The sequence below is a fragment of the Dermacentor albipictus genome, unplaced genomic scaffold (genome assembly GCF_038994185.2).
Source record: "Dermacentor albipictus isolate Rhodes 1998 colony unplaced genomic scaffold, USDA_Dalb.pri_finalv2 scaffold_30, whole genome shotgun sequence".
In the NCBI taxonomy this organism is placed as follows: domain Eukaryota; kingdom Metazoa; phylum Arthropoda; class Arachnida; order Ixodida; family Ixodidae; genus Dermacentor; species Dermacentor albipictus.
The window spans coordinates 2,562,277-2,580,508 of NW_027225584.1; the positions used below are offsets into that span (position 1 = coordinate 2,562,277).

At 48.2% G+C, this 18,232-nt stretch overlaps 1 protein-coding gene across 2 annotated transcripts in view; it reads left to right on the forward strand.

Moving 5' to 3' along the window:
- Nucleotides 1–240: 240 nt before the first annotated feature.
- The window catches only part of LOC135909841 (uncharacterized), a 274,704-nt gene continuing 256,712 nt past the window's right edge, over nt 241–18,232 (forward strand). For both annotated transcript variants that reach the window (XM_065441885.1, XM_070529765.1), the window contains exons 1-2: nt 241–597; nt 13,348–13,435. In XM_065441885.1, the coding sequence (XP_065297957.1) occupies nt 494–597; nt 13,348–13,435 (192 nt within the window). In that variant the 5' untranslated portion in view covers nt 241–493. The remainder of the gene's footprint in view (nt 598–13,347; nt 13,436–18,232) is intronic.

Below are 18,232 nucleotides of genomic sequence, written 5' to 3' on the forward strand. Positions count from 1 at the left end.
TCGGCGACATACCCGCGCCAGCACCTGCGCCGGTGCCGGCAAAGTTACGTGGGCCTTCCTAGTCTTAGGCATGGCCACAGCTCGGCAGGTATGAGCCGTGGCCATATTGGGCCCCTCAGTTGCCGGCAGAAGAAATAGACGAAAATAACAAACTAGCCGTTTTTTCCCTATACTTCGCGTGGAATCGAGTCAGAACCCCAAATACTTGCATTTTCGGCACAAATGCAGGAGACCGAAGCTGGCAGCCAACCGACCGCATGCTCTCGCGCTTGCGCGTATGGTCGGTTAGGCTGGCTGCTTCGCTCGCGCATAGGGTCGGTTGACTGTGTTGAGGAACAAGTGCGGCTGTTCTTGACGAACCAGTGGACGACAAGGCGTTCGAGGGGTACGCGACGTCCGCCGTCGGTACGGCTCCCAGCGTACCTGGTGCTGTGGCGAGTGCTGTGGGAGTGCGGCCTGGACAGTCCTGGGAGCACGTAGCCTCGTAACAACCATGGACCGAACGACGACGCTAGCACGATACGCCCTGCGGCTACTCGAATTTATCATCAACCTGGCCGCGACAAGCATCAACTACGCCACGTTGCGGCCCATCCGGTACGGCTTGACGGTATTCTCGAATACGCGCGAGTCTATAGAGAACCTAAAAGCGCCGATTGGCGAGAACTCGGTAACGCTGGCGTCAATAATTTCGCGAATTGGCGAGAAGCGTAACCCGGGCGTCAAATTCTCAGGTGTTGACCTGGAGATGACCCCGGATGAATTTATTCGCGTTTTGAGTGACTGAGACAAAGGCCTAGACTTAGACGCAGGAAAGTGCTAGGTTCGAGTCACGTATCGAGAGCGGGCTGGCACGCGCCCCTACGTTGTCAAGGTGGTTCCTCAGGCTTTCCGAAGATTATTGAGGCGCCCTAGGTTGACTGTGGGCTGGACGGTCATGCGCACATTGCCTACGTGTGCATACTGCTCCACGCACGGGCAAGGCAGAATGACTTGCCAGCACAAGACGGACGCGTCAAAGGTGCATGAAGTGCCGCGGAAACCACCTTGCCGTGGCGTGCTCCGTAAGAATAGGCCAGGACGCGGTATGTTGCAATGAGTGTAGGACGGAAAGAAGAGAATCTAGCCACCCCTCAGCTTTCCTCCAGTACCACCTCTTTATGGACAGCATACGGGCAAGAACGAACTATGGTCACCCGTAGTAAAGAAGCGCGGGCGGCCGGGGGGCAAGGGCGGAGAAACAATGTACGAACCAGTGGACAGACGATTGTTGCAACATGGCGCAAGGCGCGCTTTTTGCGGGGATAGTCGGTAGGACGTTGGATGGTCGCTTTGCCTCGATGGCTCTTCCTTCTGGTGCGAGGAATGTCACGGCGTTGCGCATTCGCGTGGTTGGACATTGTCACGAACTGACTAACAATGGCGTCATGCAATAACGGATCGAAAATGTAGAGTGTAGTAAAAATCGCGCAGCTCAATTTAGACCAGGTTCGGCGCGCGACCGCAGCGCTGACAGATTTTATGATCGAGGAAGGATGTGCACTAGCTGCAGCGATGGACTCGTACAGGTTCAATGGAGTGGTCCCGAAGTTGCCGCCGCTGTTTAAGGCATAAGGAGTTGAGAGCGATTCGCGAAGCGCAATATTCCCGCACAGACACAGATTCGATGTGTTTCCGATGTACGCGTCTTAACTGGTGGGTGCTGTCGAGTGCGCGACGCGTGACTTCGCGGCTAGCGTGATTTTTGCTTACCGGCCGCCACACAGTACTATGCAGGGCGTACTGGGTCATCTTGCCCAATGCTTAGAAATGAGCAGATCAGGGAACTTATCATGGGCGATTTTAATGCCATGCAAGCCCTGTGGGGTCCACGCGCGGGAAACAATGCGCCCCCCCCCGCCCCTGCGTACGCCAATAGATACACCAATAGGTACACCGATAGTTTGACAGACGTCGTTCTCGCGTCGCCCTCGCTTGTGAAGCGTGGGTGTGAGTGGCGAGTCTCAGATGACGAGAGGATGTCAGAGTATGGAGGATAGACGCCGTTATCAATATCGGTGCGGGGACCAAGGGGGAGAGACTTACTAGTCTTGTGAGGATACAGTGGATCCCCGCCCTACAGGAAATACGGTGGCTTGGAAAAGTGAGCGGTGCCGACGTCGCTTCGCCAAGCGCTTTCGACGTAATCACTGCGAAGTTCTACAACGTCGTGGGGAGAGAGCCGTGAAGGCAGCTTCATCCAGCGAGGAAGAAGGGGGTAGATGGAGGCAGGTCGTGTGGACGCCGGAACTGGTCACGCGGCAACGTGCGGTAAGCGGGGTGAGCCGCAGGTCTCAGCGGTGCCGGTGCGAATAATTTAGGGTGGTGTTCCGCTATGAACACAGCCGGGCGCTTGCCAATTACCGAGAAAACACAAACTTGAACGCTGAAAAGAAATCGCGAACAGGGAATCCTGTAATCAGTGCAGTAAGAAGTCCCTTTTTGCAAAAGCCGTTCTGTCTTGCGTTTTGCAAATTTAATGCGCGTGTCATGCTGCCGCCACTGACAATGCCTGACGGGCAGCAGGCAGAAAGCGTGCTAGAGTTGGCGTCGTTCCTTATGCGACGCTACATTACGCGCGACCGGATTGAAACAGACGCGCCATTGCACACCGAGATCTGTGCAATGGTTGTGGGACCGTACGACACAAAATAAAAGGAGAGGCCGTTCTCACAATGGGAAATGGAGGCGGTGCTCGGGAAAATGTAGCCTAGCTCGGCGCCTGGCCTTGACGGTCTGACGGGGGACATGGTACGTGGTAGTTTCAGCGCCCACCCAGACTTCGTAAGAATGGTGTTTAACGCGGCACAACGCCTCGGATACTCCCCCAGGACATGGAGGAAAGGTAGACTGATGTTTATGAAGAAACCAGGTAGGCCAGTGGATTCGCCAAGCGCATATCGTACAATCTGCATGAACTCTGTCCTCAAAAATGGGCAAGAGTGACTGCTGTGCGGTCGATTATATCTCTTTATGCTATCGCGTGGACACATTAGCCTGCACTAGCACGGCTTTGCCGACGGTAGGAGCGCAGTGATGGCACTCCAAGCGCTGTGTCGCACTCTCTCCAAGCCGGGAGCTCAGGGAGGCGTTGGTGCTGATTTTGCGGGATTTTCAGGGCACGTCGGCGGTCGGCAGGGATCGCCACTGCCCCCGGTTCTATGGAACGTGGTAAGAGATGGCCTGCTCCGCCTGCCAATTCCGGCGGGCGTGCACGTGCAGGCGTACGCAGACGACATGCTTGTGCTCGTTCCAGGCAGGAACAGGAAAGAAATTATAGAGGCGCAGACGGACGCGCTACAGTGAGTGCAATGGTGGATGGCAGCCCGCAGGGCCAAGCTGAACCAAGAGAAAACCCTTCTGCGTCCTCTTCTCTTTCGGGAGAGGATGAATGGAGAAGAGCAATCCTGTGATTAGGATGGCAGAAGGGATGCAGAGGCTTAAGTTTAACTCCTCAATGAAGCAGCTTGAAGTGGTGGTAGACACGCGGCTATGATTTTTTGAAATTCCGGCACACTTCATAAGAGGCCGGGACGCTCGCTATGAAGTGATTGATGTTCCTGAGGATGCACACATAGGTGAACTCAGGGATGAGACGACAACTGTATATGCGGGTGCTCATGCTGGCGGAGACTTACGCGTCTCAGATACGGTGTGTGCGGACTGCTGGCTTAAGGCGTACTTAAGCACGTCACAGACGACTATGTTGCCTGCCGTCACGAGCGCCTACCGGGGGCGAATTCACGAGCAAAAAGCGCAAAATAAAGGCACAATATTGGCAGCCCTTGCTTTAGCGCAAAAATAATATAATAATATCGCGAGTGGGTAACAGTGCAAAAACACAAGTGATAAGAGGGAAATGGTTTGAAGAGCGGTTTTTCTGTACAATTTATTTTTCTTTACGCGGAAAATATGCCCATTTTCGTGCAAAAGAAAAATATAGAAATCATCTGGTATTCGATTACCTTTGCTAAGGTATACTAAGAAGCAGCTTTTTGCACGTGTCACTTGACCTTGGCACAGAATGTCTTGGACCATGCAATCCATAAGGCTCGCGAGTGCTCGAAGTCCTGATTTAGGTCCTTTAATGAGCGAGCACGACCCGGTCCGCGTCCTTGGCCCAAAGCGAGCACCCGTCTCGGGCCCGCCGAAAAACGCTTTGCACGGGCCATCCCGCTGGTCGGAGCCGGGTGTCAAGTCGGTCCAGGACCCCGCAGGGCTTTAGGTCTGTATCTCGGCAAATCATGTAAAGATTATTTTAATCGCTTCTGAGTACACTAGAGATGCTGACTGATAGCTGAAGGGATTCTCTACCAGATAGATATGCGGGTTCGGCAGTGACTAGAGCAATGCAGGGACATGTTATGATGTTCGTTCGTGGAAGTCACGAAAACAACTTTGACTTCTTTTTGCCCCGAAAGCTCAGTACTGTCTAAAGCCTTCCCTTGAGGCGCCCTAAATACGCTGGCTCACTCCGTTCCTGGAATTACTGCAGCTGGCACACGCAGCACAGCCAGAAGAAATGGGCGCAGTGCTCGTGTTTTTCTAATGAACAAATGTCATATTGCTATGGGAACAAAGGATCAAGACAGGACACTATTTACAAAGTTTATGTACAAAAGGTAACTGCAGCGCTCGCCAGTTCATCCGAGAGCCTGAGAGCGTTCGTCGTCTTTGTCGGGGCGCCCACGTGCATCGGCTACAAGAAACACGCAATATGCATGTATTATTAGCCCCAGCGGCAGAATCACCATCCCCAGGCATCTTAATATCGGTGATAACACGAGAGTAATATGGCTTGAGGCGTGCGACATGCACAACGTGAGTGGAATTTGGGGCAGACGAGGCACTGGTATTGACCGAGGCGACTTTGTAGGTAACTGTAGTAACGGCCCACAGCACGCGATATGGGCTTGTGTACCGAGATAGTTTTTCTGACAGGCCAAGATGCCGAGTCAGGGACCACAGGAGTACCAGTGATCCTGGCGGAAAGCGAACGTCTCTCTGTTGGCGATCGTACAAGCGCCGTTACTTGTCTTGAGAAGTCAGGAGGCGACCGCGGGCAATTTCGCGTGCTTGGGCTGCCCTGCTGATGGTGTCAAGTCCATACTCGCTGGTCTCTGCTGCGGCGGAAGGAAGGGATGCATCCAGTGGCAATGTGGCTTCTCGGCCGAACAGCAGAAAGAACGGGAAATAACCGGCAGTGTCGTGACGTGAAGAATTACATGCAAAACGTACAAAAGGTAGGGCAAGGCCCCAATCAGTATGGCCGGATGAGACATACTTTGCAAGCATGTCTGTTAAGGTGGAATTCAACGCTCAGTGAGACCATTAGTCTGTGGATGGTAAGACGTAGTCAGCTTGGGCTTGTTGGAGCAGGACTGCAGGATGTCGGCTATGACTTCAGAAAGAAATGTCCGACCACAATCTTTGAGCAGTTGGCGTGGATCACCATACTGCAGGATCACGTTGCATAAAGAAAATTGGCGACATCTGTGGCGCAGCTTGTTGGAAGCACTCTGGTGATGGCGTAGCGCGTGGCGTAATCTGTCGCCACAGCGACCCACTTGTTGCCAGACGTGGATAGCGGGAAAGGGTCAAGTAAGTCCGAGCCAATACGAAAGAACGGCTCCAAAAGAATGTACAGCGGTTGCAAGGCACCCGGCAGGGAGTGTCGATGGTGTTTTTCGGCGCTGGCATTTTTTGCAAGCTGCAACTTATTTCCGGACGGAGTGGGCAAGGCCTGGCCGAAAGAACCGTCGGCAGATCCGGTCCTAGGTGCGGGAGACGCCAAAGTGACCTGCCGTTGGTAAATCGTGAAGTTCTTGGAGAACAGCTGACCGGAGGTGCTTAGGAATGACGAGGAGTACATTGTGGCGAAGGGCATTGGAGGGCGTACATTGTGGCGGTATATTACACCATCCCGGAGAACAAACAGGTGAAGGGACGAATCAGAAAGCGAAGATTCCAAGCCATCACTGATGGCACGCAAACTGGCATCACGGCGTTGCTCGTCATCAGCGTGTAGCAGCTGAGAAATGGAGAAAACGCAAGCGTCGCTATCAGGGTCAGGGTCACCGGGTGGCTCGTGCACTGGATAGCGTGATAAACAGTCTGCATCTTGATGTAACCGGCCCGACTTGTACACTACTGAATAGGAATATTCTTGCAGCCGCAGAGCCCAGCTAACAAGCCGGCCGGTAGGATCCTTAAGTAAGGAAAGCCAGCAGAGCGCGTGTGGTCCGTGATTACAGAGAAGTGCGTGCAATACAAGTACGGGCGGAATTTCTAAACTGCCACGACGAGAGCCAGGAATTCACGATCTCTAATTGAATAGTTGCGCTCCGCTGCTGTGAGGAGGCAGCTAGCGTATGCGATAACACAATCTTGACCCTGTTCGCGCTGGGCTAAGACGGCTCCGATAGCGTAACCACTAGCATCGGTACGCACGTTTGTAGGAGAGGACGGCTCAAAGTGGGCCAGTATAGGTGGCATGGTGAGAATGTTGGTGAAGTGGGTAAACGCTGCAGGTTGAGCGGGGCCCCATATAAACGCACGCCCTTCTTCAGAAGATCAGTAAGAGGCCTGGCAATCGCTGCGAAGTCTTTACCGAAGCGTCGGAGGAGAGTCCTACAAAACATCGGACGTCTTTGACAGACTGATGTACAGAAAAAGACCTGACAGCACAAATTTTCTCCGGGTCTGGTTGAATACCGGAAGCGTCGACGAGGTTACCCAGCACTGCAATCTGCCGACGACCGAAGTGACACTTCAAAGAATTTAGTTGGAGCCCAGCCACGCGGAAGACTTGAAGAAAAGCTGATAAGTGCTCAAGGTGTCTCAAATATAAGCAAAAATACGAGAACGTTGTCTAGGTAGCAGAGGCATGTTGACCATTTGAGCCCTTGAAGCAAGAAGTCCATCATACGTTCGAACGTTGCTGGGGCGTCGCATAGACCGAATGGCAAAACTTTGAATTGATATAGGCGATCAGGAGTGACGAACGCGGTCTTTTCTTCGTCTTTTTCATCCACAGAAATTCGCCAGTAACCAGACCGCAGGTCTATTGATGAAAAATAGTTGGCACCGTGGAGACAGTCGAGGGCGTCGTCAATGCGAGGCAAGGGGTAGACGACTTTTTTTTGTAATGCAGTTTAGATGACGATAATCTACGCAGAAGCGTCACGTGCCATCTTTATTTTTAACAAGCACTACGGACGACGCCCAAGGGCTCGACCAAAGTTCAACAGTGCCTTTGGCAAGCATCTTGTCCACTTCATCTTGAATAACCTGACGCTCTGAGGCAGAAACTCGATCTCACCGGCAATGAATAGGACGGGCATCACCATATTTATGTGATGCTTAACAATTGAAGTGTGGCCCAATTGGCGATTGCTGAGGTCGAACATGTCGTGGTAGAAAACCAAAAGGTGACACAGAGCTGGTGCTTGTTCATGCAATAGGTCCGCAGCAATCATAGGACGAAATGTTGCGTCAGGGGAAGTAGCATCCTGTGAACATGACCAAGAATGTGAGCAGACGTCTACAGAAAATGACATGAGGTGGTCATCCCCAATAGCGCAGAGCGTTGCAACCGATATGCCTTTGGGTAGAACTTCCTTTGTCAGGCCAAAATTATCGACAGGGAGGCATTTCCGGTTATCGGCGACGGTGACGACGGAGTGGGGCATAGTGATATTGCGTATCAAAAGGACATCAAGAATAGGTGTGGAGACGTAATCACCATCAGGCACAGGAAAAGATGATAGCGAATCGACAAAAGTCAAGGCTTTAGGCGGCATGCGGAAGAAGGCGGTCGTACTAAAGTGCGCCATAAGAAAGTCGAGTCCGAGGATTAGATCATGGGAACAATTGGTCAGCACTGTAAAAAAGAACAGGAACGTGTCAGCCGGCGATACTTATACGGTAAGTACACATTCCAGTGACGTCAACAGTGCTGTCATCGCCCGCGCGTACGGCTAGAGTACTAGGAGGCGTGAGAACTTTCCTCAGTCGACGACGGAGGTTAGAACTCATTATGGAGACCTGGGCTGCAGTATCTATTAACGCCGTCATAGGGACACCGTCGACGTCAACATCAAGTAAGTTCGGGTTCGTTGGGAGCGTCAACGGAGGATTTCGACACGACGAAGATAATGCAGCACTACCTCCAGGATCTGCAAGGTCTAGTTTTCCGTCTGAGACGGTGCATAATTGGTCGGCGACGAATAGCGGCGTGGTTGGGGCGATGGGGACCGACGGCGCTGAGGTGACAGTAAATGAGCAGGACGGCTGACATCGACGGATACGTCAGAGGAAAGAGGCATACGGCGAGGCGAGTAACGGCACGGGTCGGCATATGGGCGAGGAGACGGGGAAAAGGAGCTTGGATACGGCGATGTCCAGGAGGTGCGGCAGTGGCGAGCGATGTGGCCAATGTGGACGCAACGGAAGCAAATGGGCTTGTCCTCCGGAGTCCTCCACTCGGTAGGTTTGGGGTATCTGGGAGGGGAATACAGATCGCCGTGAGGCGAAGCAGTCCGCGCCGCTCGGGCGTCAGGTCGGGAGACGAAGCAGGGAGCAGGAAAACCTAGGTTTGCAAATTCTTGCCGTATCACTGCCTGAATGAAAGAGATCGGTGGGGCTGGTTGGTCAATGGTGGGTTCAAGTGAGCGTGAATGGAACGGCGCAGGATTTGTAGCCTTGGGTTCGCGGCGAAAAATACGTGGGACGTGCTCATTTAAGGGTGGTGAAGCGCTAAGGTCACTGCATGACGACATCGCAGCCGTATTAGGGAGCCGGGAGAACTGTGGAATGACGCGGGGGCTTTTGGCGAGCTCAATGTGGCGGCATACCTTGACAATGACGTCGATGGTGGACACATTGTTGAAGACCAACAAGTTGAAAGCGTCGTCCGCGATCCCTTTGAGTACGTGGCCGACTTTGTCAACCTCGGCCATTTTCTTGTCAACTTTCCGGTAAAGAGCGAGCACTTCTTGTATGTACGAAACATACGATTCAGTAGAAGACTGAACTCGGGTAGCAAGCTCTTTTCTAGCAGACAGCTGCCAACCGGTGGGATTTCCAAAGAGCATTTCCAAAGACCAGCATCTCCTTGAAAGCATCCCAGCTAGAGATCTCGTCCTCGTGTGTCCGTAACCAGACACGAGGAGTTCAGCCCAAGTAGAATAAGACATTAGCTAGCATAATGGTAAGGTCCCAGCGTTTGTTTTGGCGAACACGCTCATTCAGGTTGAGCCAGTCCTTAACGTCGGCGTTATCTTGGCCGGAGAACATGCTAGGATCGCGGGAATTGGTAACGGTAACGTACGTTGTTGTGCCCACGTGCATCGGCCACAAGAAACACGCAATATGCATGTATCAATATCATGGATTACTCCTTGAACGTTGCAAATTTTGTCGTTTCCCGACCTCACGCTGTCAATGACCTTAAATATGGCATTCTAGACCGACTTTGGTATCAAATTGAAATATGAATTTTGTATATATATATATATATATATATATATATATATATATATATATATATATATATATATATATATATATATATATATATATACCTCCATATTGCCAAGTATCACTGTTTTTCTCTGGGCTATAACGTCTGGCACAATTTTTAGAATTTGGATGTATATGTCGGTATTCCTTCAAAACTGAAAAATGCATCCGCCAAATTTCGAGTAAGATCATTGCGGCCTCGTCTTGAGCTCCTTAGAGTGTTGTGGGCTACAACTTCAATCCCTCACCAGGCACCCGATGTATCACCTTAACTGCCTTTTTGCATAATTAATTCTTGGCTGGTGCCACGTGGCTTCCAGAAAGTAATACATAATTCGCATCATGCATAAAATCAGACTACAAAACAATTGGAAACCATGACTATCCAAACAAGCGCGAACGAGACCACACCAAGCAAACCATGCGAGTGCGAACGAGAGCTGACCTGAGGAGACGATACTATGAAACGAGCGGTCCGGCTGAGAGTGTTTATGTGGGCACGCATCGAGTGGTTAGGCACGTCCGCACGACACAAGTTTACTGCGCGCACTTCACTGTCATTTGCCTCAACCGTTTGCGGCTCGAATCTTTCATATCCCGCTCCACGTTCTCTGTTTCATGCTTCGCTTTGCTCGTTCGCTTGGCTACGCCGCCGACGTCAACGTTTGCCGCAGGAACGGGCGCTTAAGAGCTGCGCTCTAAAAACAGCGCTAAGCAGGGTACACAAAGAAAATGGCCCATCTCTGCATTGTTACTTCATGTTTCTTCTTGCAATCTGCACGCCCTCGTGGTAGCTGCACTGGCCTTTTATTTCAATGTTTTAGTGCAGCGTCTTTTTAGATGTCTTCTTATAACTGTAAATTGGGAGCATTTACAATATGCATAATTATGCTTTTGTATCACCTACACACTGGCAAATAAGTTTGTCAAACAACTGACTTGTTTGACAAATCGTATGCTCTCAACTGGATGGTTGATTTTAAGATGCAATAGGGTCGCAAAAGCGCTGTGCACTTGAGGTGCACATCTCGCAAAAATTAATTTTGGTACTCTACCAACGGGGAGGGAACCAGAAAAGAGCATCTGCGGCACACCTGATGTCCTGCTCAACATTGAAACTTTGTACGAGGAAAACCATGCCGACAAGGTTATGGCAAGCGTAGATAAAATAAGTTTGACACTGGAGAATGGCCATGCATCCTTTAAATTATATAGAAGGCATGCGACCAGACTGTGATAAGCAAGAAGCGAAGCTGGATTTTAATTGAAATTTTCAAGGCACGATGGGAAACTGAAAAAATCGCAGTGTGACTGAATGCAGATTCGGAAGGCTGTGTATAATAGCTATCAAAGCAAATGCTGAAAGGTATTGAAGACATCTTAGTCTTACCAGCCACTCTGAGTGCAATTATGTCCCCTGCGGGACAGAACTCTGAGGATTTAGAGATATAACTAAACAAGAATGTATACAAACGGACAAGTGATTGGAAGTGTTCATTGCACAAAAACTTAAGGCATCTTCTAGTGTATGCTTCAAATTGAATAGCGGATATTGGAGATAAAATGGACAAAACACTCAGTGTGCAGCAGAATACTTAAGCGGTAATGTGTGAATTCTTTAACAACCTCAATGGCAGAGTGTTTATGGCGTTAGGCTGCGAATTTCGAGGCCCTGGGATGAAATATCGGCTATGGTGGCTGCTTTTCAAAGGAGATGAAATACAAAAATAACAATGTGGCGCGCAGTGGATGCACGTTAAGGAACCCCTAGGGGCGATAGGGGTTCCCCCCTGTCGCGACCTTCAAAACCATATCGTGGCTATGGCCCGTAAAACCAAACAATACTTTTCCATTCCTGTCTAAGAAAGTGTTGGAGCTATCGTTGTCATTACTAAAGATGTTTTCATTTGTAATTCGAGAAAACTCAGAAGTAAGGTGGCGAAAACGTTAGGTGTGGCAAATAAAAGAAATGTTACCGACGATTGCGATACTAGTTAGTGCAAATTTTGAGCGCAGCTGTTTAGGTGTTTTGAATTCGCTACATATTATGGCAAGTAATTTGATTGTCAAGGAAAAGGTGCTCTAGGCGGCAGCCCTGAGCCTTTGCTCGGGCAGCTCCTTTAGCACCAGCGGCAGACGAAGCATTTACAGCGGTTGCGTCACTCACTGTTGAGAAAGAAAGAGTGAACACGGGAACACGGGAACACGCGGATCGCGCGGGGCGCATTCTCTAGCGGCGGTAGCACCGCAGGCGCAGTAGCCCACGCGCAGTGGGTCATAAGCCCACGACAGTGCTTTGCTTCCACGCTGGCCGCATGCATGAGGCGGCATTCTGTAAGGGTCCTCCTAGTGGACCTGTCCATTACGTCTGCTGCTGAAGTGCTGATTAGCTGGGCTGGGCTGCGCATCTACAGCAGCGAGGCACCACAGCGAATCAGCACTACAGCAGACAGATGAAATGGGCATGTACACTAGATGGACTCTCACAGAATACCTCCTCTGGTCGTGCCGTACCCCGCTTTCCTCTTCACCCTTTTCGCAATACCCACCACCGCTCACTGCCTCCTGGCTGTGCTGCGCCCTCCTTTCCGTTTTGCTCCTTGCGTCTTCAATTTCCCCGCCCCCCCTAGCCTGCGCTCCGCGTTCGCTACCATCTTTCGCTGTGCTCGTTCGCTCGGTTACGCTGACCCCGAAGCCAACGCTCTTTGCAGGAACTGGCGCCTGAGAGCTGCGCTCTTAAATAAACTGTGCGCATCAGATTGGATAAATTCAAGGTTAAATGGTTCCTGCAATAATTTATACAAATTTGTGAAATGTAGCACAATTTCAGCAATATTTTGCAGCAAATGCATTTGAATGCACCCAGAGTCCTTCGCAGTGCTTCCGTTCCTTCTCCAACCGCTTGCAGGGCGGAACGCTTTGGCCGAGCGGGGCAGTGATTCCGTCCACTGCACATTACCGCGAAGCGCTGTTTCATTCTAGTTTCGCATCTTCTTCTGAACGTCTCTAGCGGTTATATCGCCTACGGCCCACACAACTGTAGTGCTGCCCCGCAATTTGCAGTTGAGCAACTATATGTATTTCATCTATCCCCACGGTCTCGCTCTCTAGTTAGTTGGTATGAGGGATAAACTTGAAAAGAAAAATTGACATACACTCGCATGTAGCACGAAGTTACAAAGGAAACCTAGTCGAGTTTCTCAACTTCTAGTTTATAGCTTCGTGCTACATACGGGTGGATGTGAATTTTGCCTTTCAATAACCTTCCTCCACCTTCTGCAATTTCGCTGTACTAATTTGCTGTATTCAATGTTCTTGTGCTTTTAGTTGTCGATTAATTCGCCCCCTCCCACCCCGCCCCCGCCGCGATCTGTTAGCCTCCTGGTTAGCATAGATGGCAGAGCGACCGCCTCGGAAAGATGATTCTGGGTTCAAATCCTAGACCAGCATGACTTTTTCAACTACGAAGCTTTGTTTTTGGGAAACTCATGTGGGTTTGCTTTGTAGCTTGGAACTACATACACCCGCCGTTGTTGCTTAGTAGCTATGGTGTTGGGCTGCTAAGCACGAGGCTGCGGCATCGAATCCAGGCCATGGCGGCCGCATTTCGATGGGAGCGAAATGCGCAAACACCTGTGTACTTTGATTTAGGTGCACGTTAAGGAAACTGGGCTGCTCCAAATTTCTGGAGTCTCCAATTACGGCATGCCTCATAATCAGATCGTAGTTTTGGCACGTAAAACCCAATTATTTATAATATATATTTTTACTGCTGCCCTCCTCCAGTGGTCGAAGTCTAGAAGATCAAGAAGAACTCGCTGGACCATCGCTGTTACCGCACCATTCGGAAGACGCTCCTACAAGTAATCACCAGGTGAGGTGTTCTTTGACGGTAAGTTTGACGGAAAGTTTATATTTAAGGGAAAAAATCACGGCCAACTTTATCACCTGTTTAATTTTGTGAGAAAATTCCAGTGCAGAAAGATGCTGCATAGCCAGCCACTTGAAAAATTATTTGCATAACAATTCTGCAGTCCTTGATATCTGCATACTTTTGTATTTAGTCTCACTTAACAAATTAACAAAAGAAGAGTGTTAATGTAAACGCCAAACAGGTTTCATAAATTGCATTTCTGGAATAATTGAAACATCAGTTGTAACATCACTGCTATTGCTAAACCAGCCGCTTCTATAGAACAAGCGACGGGCTTAGAATTCTGTGCTATCGAGTTGACGGGACATGAAGAGCAATTGCTCGGGACTAGTTCTTAAGATAATAGTGCGTTTTATATTGAAAAAAAACAACAACCAGGATGTTAGTTGTTAAACGAGGCATTAAATTTCTTTAATTTGTACATAAGCTTGCATAAATCTGCACGCCATGACAATAATGAAACAACGCTGCGAACATTAGTGCCATCTCGCGTGTCCACATATTGGTGTTCGTAAGTTAGCTGCCACAAAAGTACATGACACATTTAATTTGAATTTTTCGTTACACTACTCATGCCCTAACTAAAGCTTCAAGAATTAGTATAGTGCAAAGAAACATTGTTCACAAGCTCCGCTGCTGTGGTGACATCGATTGACACAGCATTGACCCTCATTACATGGCAGCACTCATAATTGTTTTTTGGCCAATGAGCTCAGCGGAATCCCGCAAGGTGAAGGAAGTGTAATGCAAGGGAAAAAATGTCATCCACTCGACTGTAACACAAAGCTACAAAGGAAACTCATACTGGTTTCTCAGAAAGAAGGCTTCGCAATGACAAAAATTCACATGACGAAAAAAAATTGACCGGACGAATTGCGACGCCTTCATTATGAGAAACCTCTATGGGTTTCTTTTATAGCTATGTACTGCATTCACATGGCTGACAGTTTTTTTTCTTTCATAATTGATTTCGGATTGTTCTTCGAACTTCTTGCCAAGCAGAAAATGTCTTTAACTCAACGTGACGTACACGCTCCCCACACAGACGTGCTATTACATAGAACGACAAAAAGCTGAGCTAGTTGGTAAGGATTCATTATGCAAAAAAAAAGAGAGGTGAGGCGTGCAGACAGCACAAAAGAGTAGAGAAGTGGACAACACGAACGCCGATGTCATCTGGCATAATTACGAAATAACCTTCCTTGTCAGATATTACTGGTCTAAGTTCATGCTCCATAATGTAATTATCTAATGGTCGGACAGGGTCAGACGTCCTAAAATGAGAATTTGATTGTGTAATGCTAGGAATGCAATATGAAATACAGCGGGAGCGTTCTTCCTCCGGGACGAACCTGGTTATGCAGCGCGGTATGCTTAAAACGTCAACGGGTTTTATGTTAGGCTTAAAACAGTGCGTAGGACCTAAAGCAAGAGTTTTTCTATGGGTATCACTTATAATGGCGTCTCCAAGAACCAGTACGTTATTTGACGGTGAATTATTAGAAAGGTGTTTTCTCTTACTTTGTTGGAGCTCCGGAAGTTTCATCCTCAGTAGAAGTCCGCATGTTGCATGGCTAACCTATTCCAAACGGTGTAAGGCCAGTTCCAATGGCGGCCGTTACCCGGGAACGCGCAACGGACCTTTAGACACTCCTCATGGAACATAACTTGGCGCCATGATTCAGCGGAAAGAATAGCTCCAATCCTGCTGGCATGCGCAGTTGATGGTTTAAGGAAGCCGCACACCATTTGAACTTCCAATGGGAAGACACGATTACGACTAAACCACGACATGGTTCTAGCGCGGAACATACATATCGCAATTAAGGAAGCTAACGAAGCAGGATCGTGCAGATAAGTAGGGGAACATGGAAAAGGGCTCATAGTACAAGAAATGAAGCTTATAACGACAGAGAGCTGACTTATTTGGTAAGGATGCATTATGAAAAAAGAGCGATTTGAGTCCTGCAGACAGGACACAAGAGTAGAGAAGTGGACAGCAAGAACGCGTTCGTGTGGTCCACTTCTCTTCCATGCCCTGTCTGCACGACTCACCTCTTTTCATTGCATAATGCTATAACTGTCAGACTGCTGGAGTAACTCGGTTTGGCTTGTAAATGACCATAAAGAAAAAGACACTAGGGCGCAAAACAGAATTATATTCGTATCTGGGAACAAGTATACTACATAGATTGTATGACACCTCGTATTAATAGCTAGGTTCGCACTTATTGGCTGACGTACACTCGTGTAACATCAGTGTACCACGTAGTTTTTGCTATTCCCATCATAGCGCTACACAGAGTCGTGACTGCAGATAGAAAAATTCTCATCCAAAATGTTCCACAGCTATGTCTACATACCCGCTGCTAAATTTGGACAGTACTCAAATCAAATCACATTTTTATTCTCCAGCAAGTATCTGGATGGTCACCTGGGCTAAAAGCTGTACGAACAGCTTGACAAAGGCTCAAGAAACCATTACATAGCAGCAGCAGACAGAACGAAATAACAATAGTATACAGAATAGTAATCAAATCAAGTACAGCAATCAAGTACAGCAACAAATCAAGTAGAGCAATAACACAGAAGATTTCCTAAACGACATATGAAGAAATATGGATCACATCTGCACAAGGTATGTTCGTAGTTGTTTTCGACTAAAAGCAGCAATATGTTTATGTTTATTGAGAAAAAATGGCAGATTGTGAGCCAAGGATTGCAGCTTGTAATCGGTTCTAAACTGTGGTAAGGACCAAGTGTCAGTACAACGAGTGTTGACTATTGGTATACGATATTCAAGGGAAGCAAGTTGCGTCAGGAAAATACTCATACGAAAGAAAAGTATGTTATTTGTAACAAACGAAATTCATATATATTATTTACACGGATCAAACTCAATGATGCTATTGTGGGATTAACACTCGACGTTGGTTCAATGTTAACGATAATGCGAATAATTTTCCTCTGCAATACAAGAAGTTTGTTCATATTTCTTTTAGTTGTTGTTGCCCATACCAGTGTACAATAGTTAATTTGAGAAAGAAATAGGGCGTAATATATTTGTAGTTTAGCCCTTGTGGAAAGAAATATATGGAAGCGTGAAATTACACCTGTAACTGCAGACAGTTTTCTTGAGATGTAAACAGCATGAGCGTCCCATTATACCGAAGAAATAGATATTGCATTCCACCGAATAGATATTTATACCATGAAGGTCAGTTGTTCTTTGTTAATTGTCATGTTTTCTTTTTCTTTTTTGCGAAAGCGACACAAACCAACCATAGTTTTAAATTTGCGATGTTATTCCTGCGCAGCGGAGCTGTGCTTCTGGCATGGGCAATGCACAACTTTCCAGCACCAAATAAACGTGGATTGAATCTTAAACGCCTGCATCCCCAGGATAACTTATGTTAGCCTAGCTCTTGCGAATTATTGATATTGTTGAGACATAATAATAATAATAATATTTGGGGTTTTACGTGCCAAAACCACTTTCTGATTATGAGGCACGCCGTAGTGGAGGACTCCGGAAATTTTGACCACCTGGGGTTCTTTAACGTGCACCTAAATCTAAGCACACGGGTGTTTTCGCATTTCGCCCCCATCGAAATGCGGCCGCCGTGGCCGGGAGTTTGTTGAGACACAAGCCAGCGCGTTCATCAAATATTGTTCCTTCCAATGGAAGCTTAACATAGACATGTGTACACTGAGATGTCTCTTCACGTTATGTCTTTTCATACATACCAACTTGTAGCAACTTGCCTCTCACTGCTTGCATTCACGATTGCAAGAATAGGGCTTAGCATAGGAAATATGGGTCATATGTTTTCATCCAACATCTAGTATTATGCTTTTATGTCGCCTTATATGACAACATGTTTCGAGAAATAATCGTCGAGCTTATCCAATCTGGCACCGAGTGAGCGTAGGGGCACTTACCAGGCACCAGTGATGATAAAGCTTGCGCTCGTGACCGAAATCGCATACAGGAAGCACGCACGTGCACAAATGTGCCCCTTGACCTAACTTTACATTCAGAAGTTTCTGTTCTTTATGAGAAGTGGTCACTGCGCCTAAATTGTAGTAGATTAAACACACTGCAGCGCGAGGCTTCTATGGCTGCACTTGGATAAGTAGCTTCCTCAACTTTGCCTTCCACTGGGGAAATGGGCTATAACATTGGAATACTTTGGTCTTCACACGCTTGCTCACTGTAGAGCTGTTGTTGGTGAAAACAGCGCCACAAGAATAGCTCCAAAACGAAGTTTTCGATCGAAAATACTTTTTTTTTGCTATTAGCGGATGTGCGAAGCAGTTATTTTTGCCAGAAGGCATTGGAAAGGTTGGCGCATACAGACACCAGAAAGTAAGCGTGGAATGCGCCAGTCGAATTGTGTCCTAAGTTATGCTTTTCCACTACTTTCCTCAAGTGCTCCGCCTTTTATTGCCTAGGTGAAACAATCATATGCTCTGTGTATAGGGATTTTCGGCAACGAGCATTGCCCCCAAGAAAAAGTGGTGGATTCTGATTCCGCCAATACAACCATAGCTCCTTAGCATTGCCTAAAAGGAAACGTCGTGTCGCAGTACAGTTGTCTGCACGGGAATGAGGGGATGGGGGCGTCTTTGACTTCTTTTCGGAACACCTTGATGACACGTCTGGTCACCAGTGTAAGCTCGGTCACAAGTATCCAGTCTGCATTAGCCGTTGAAATGTCGTCATCGTTTGTACAT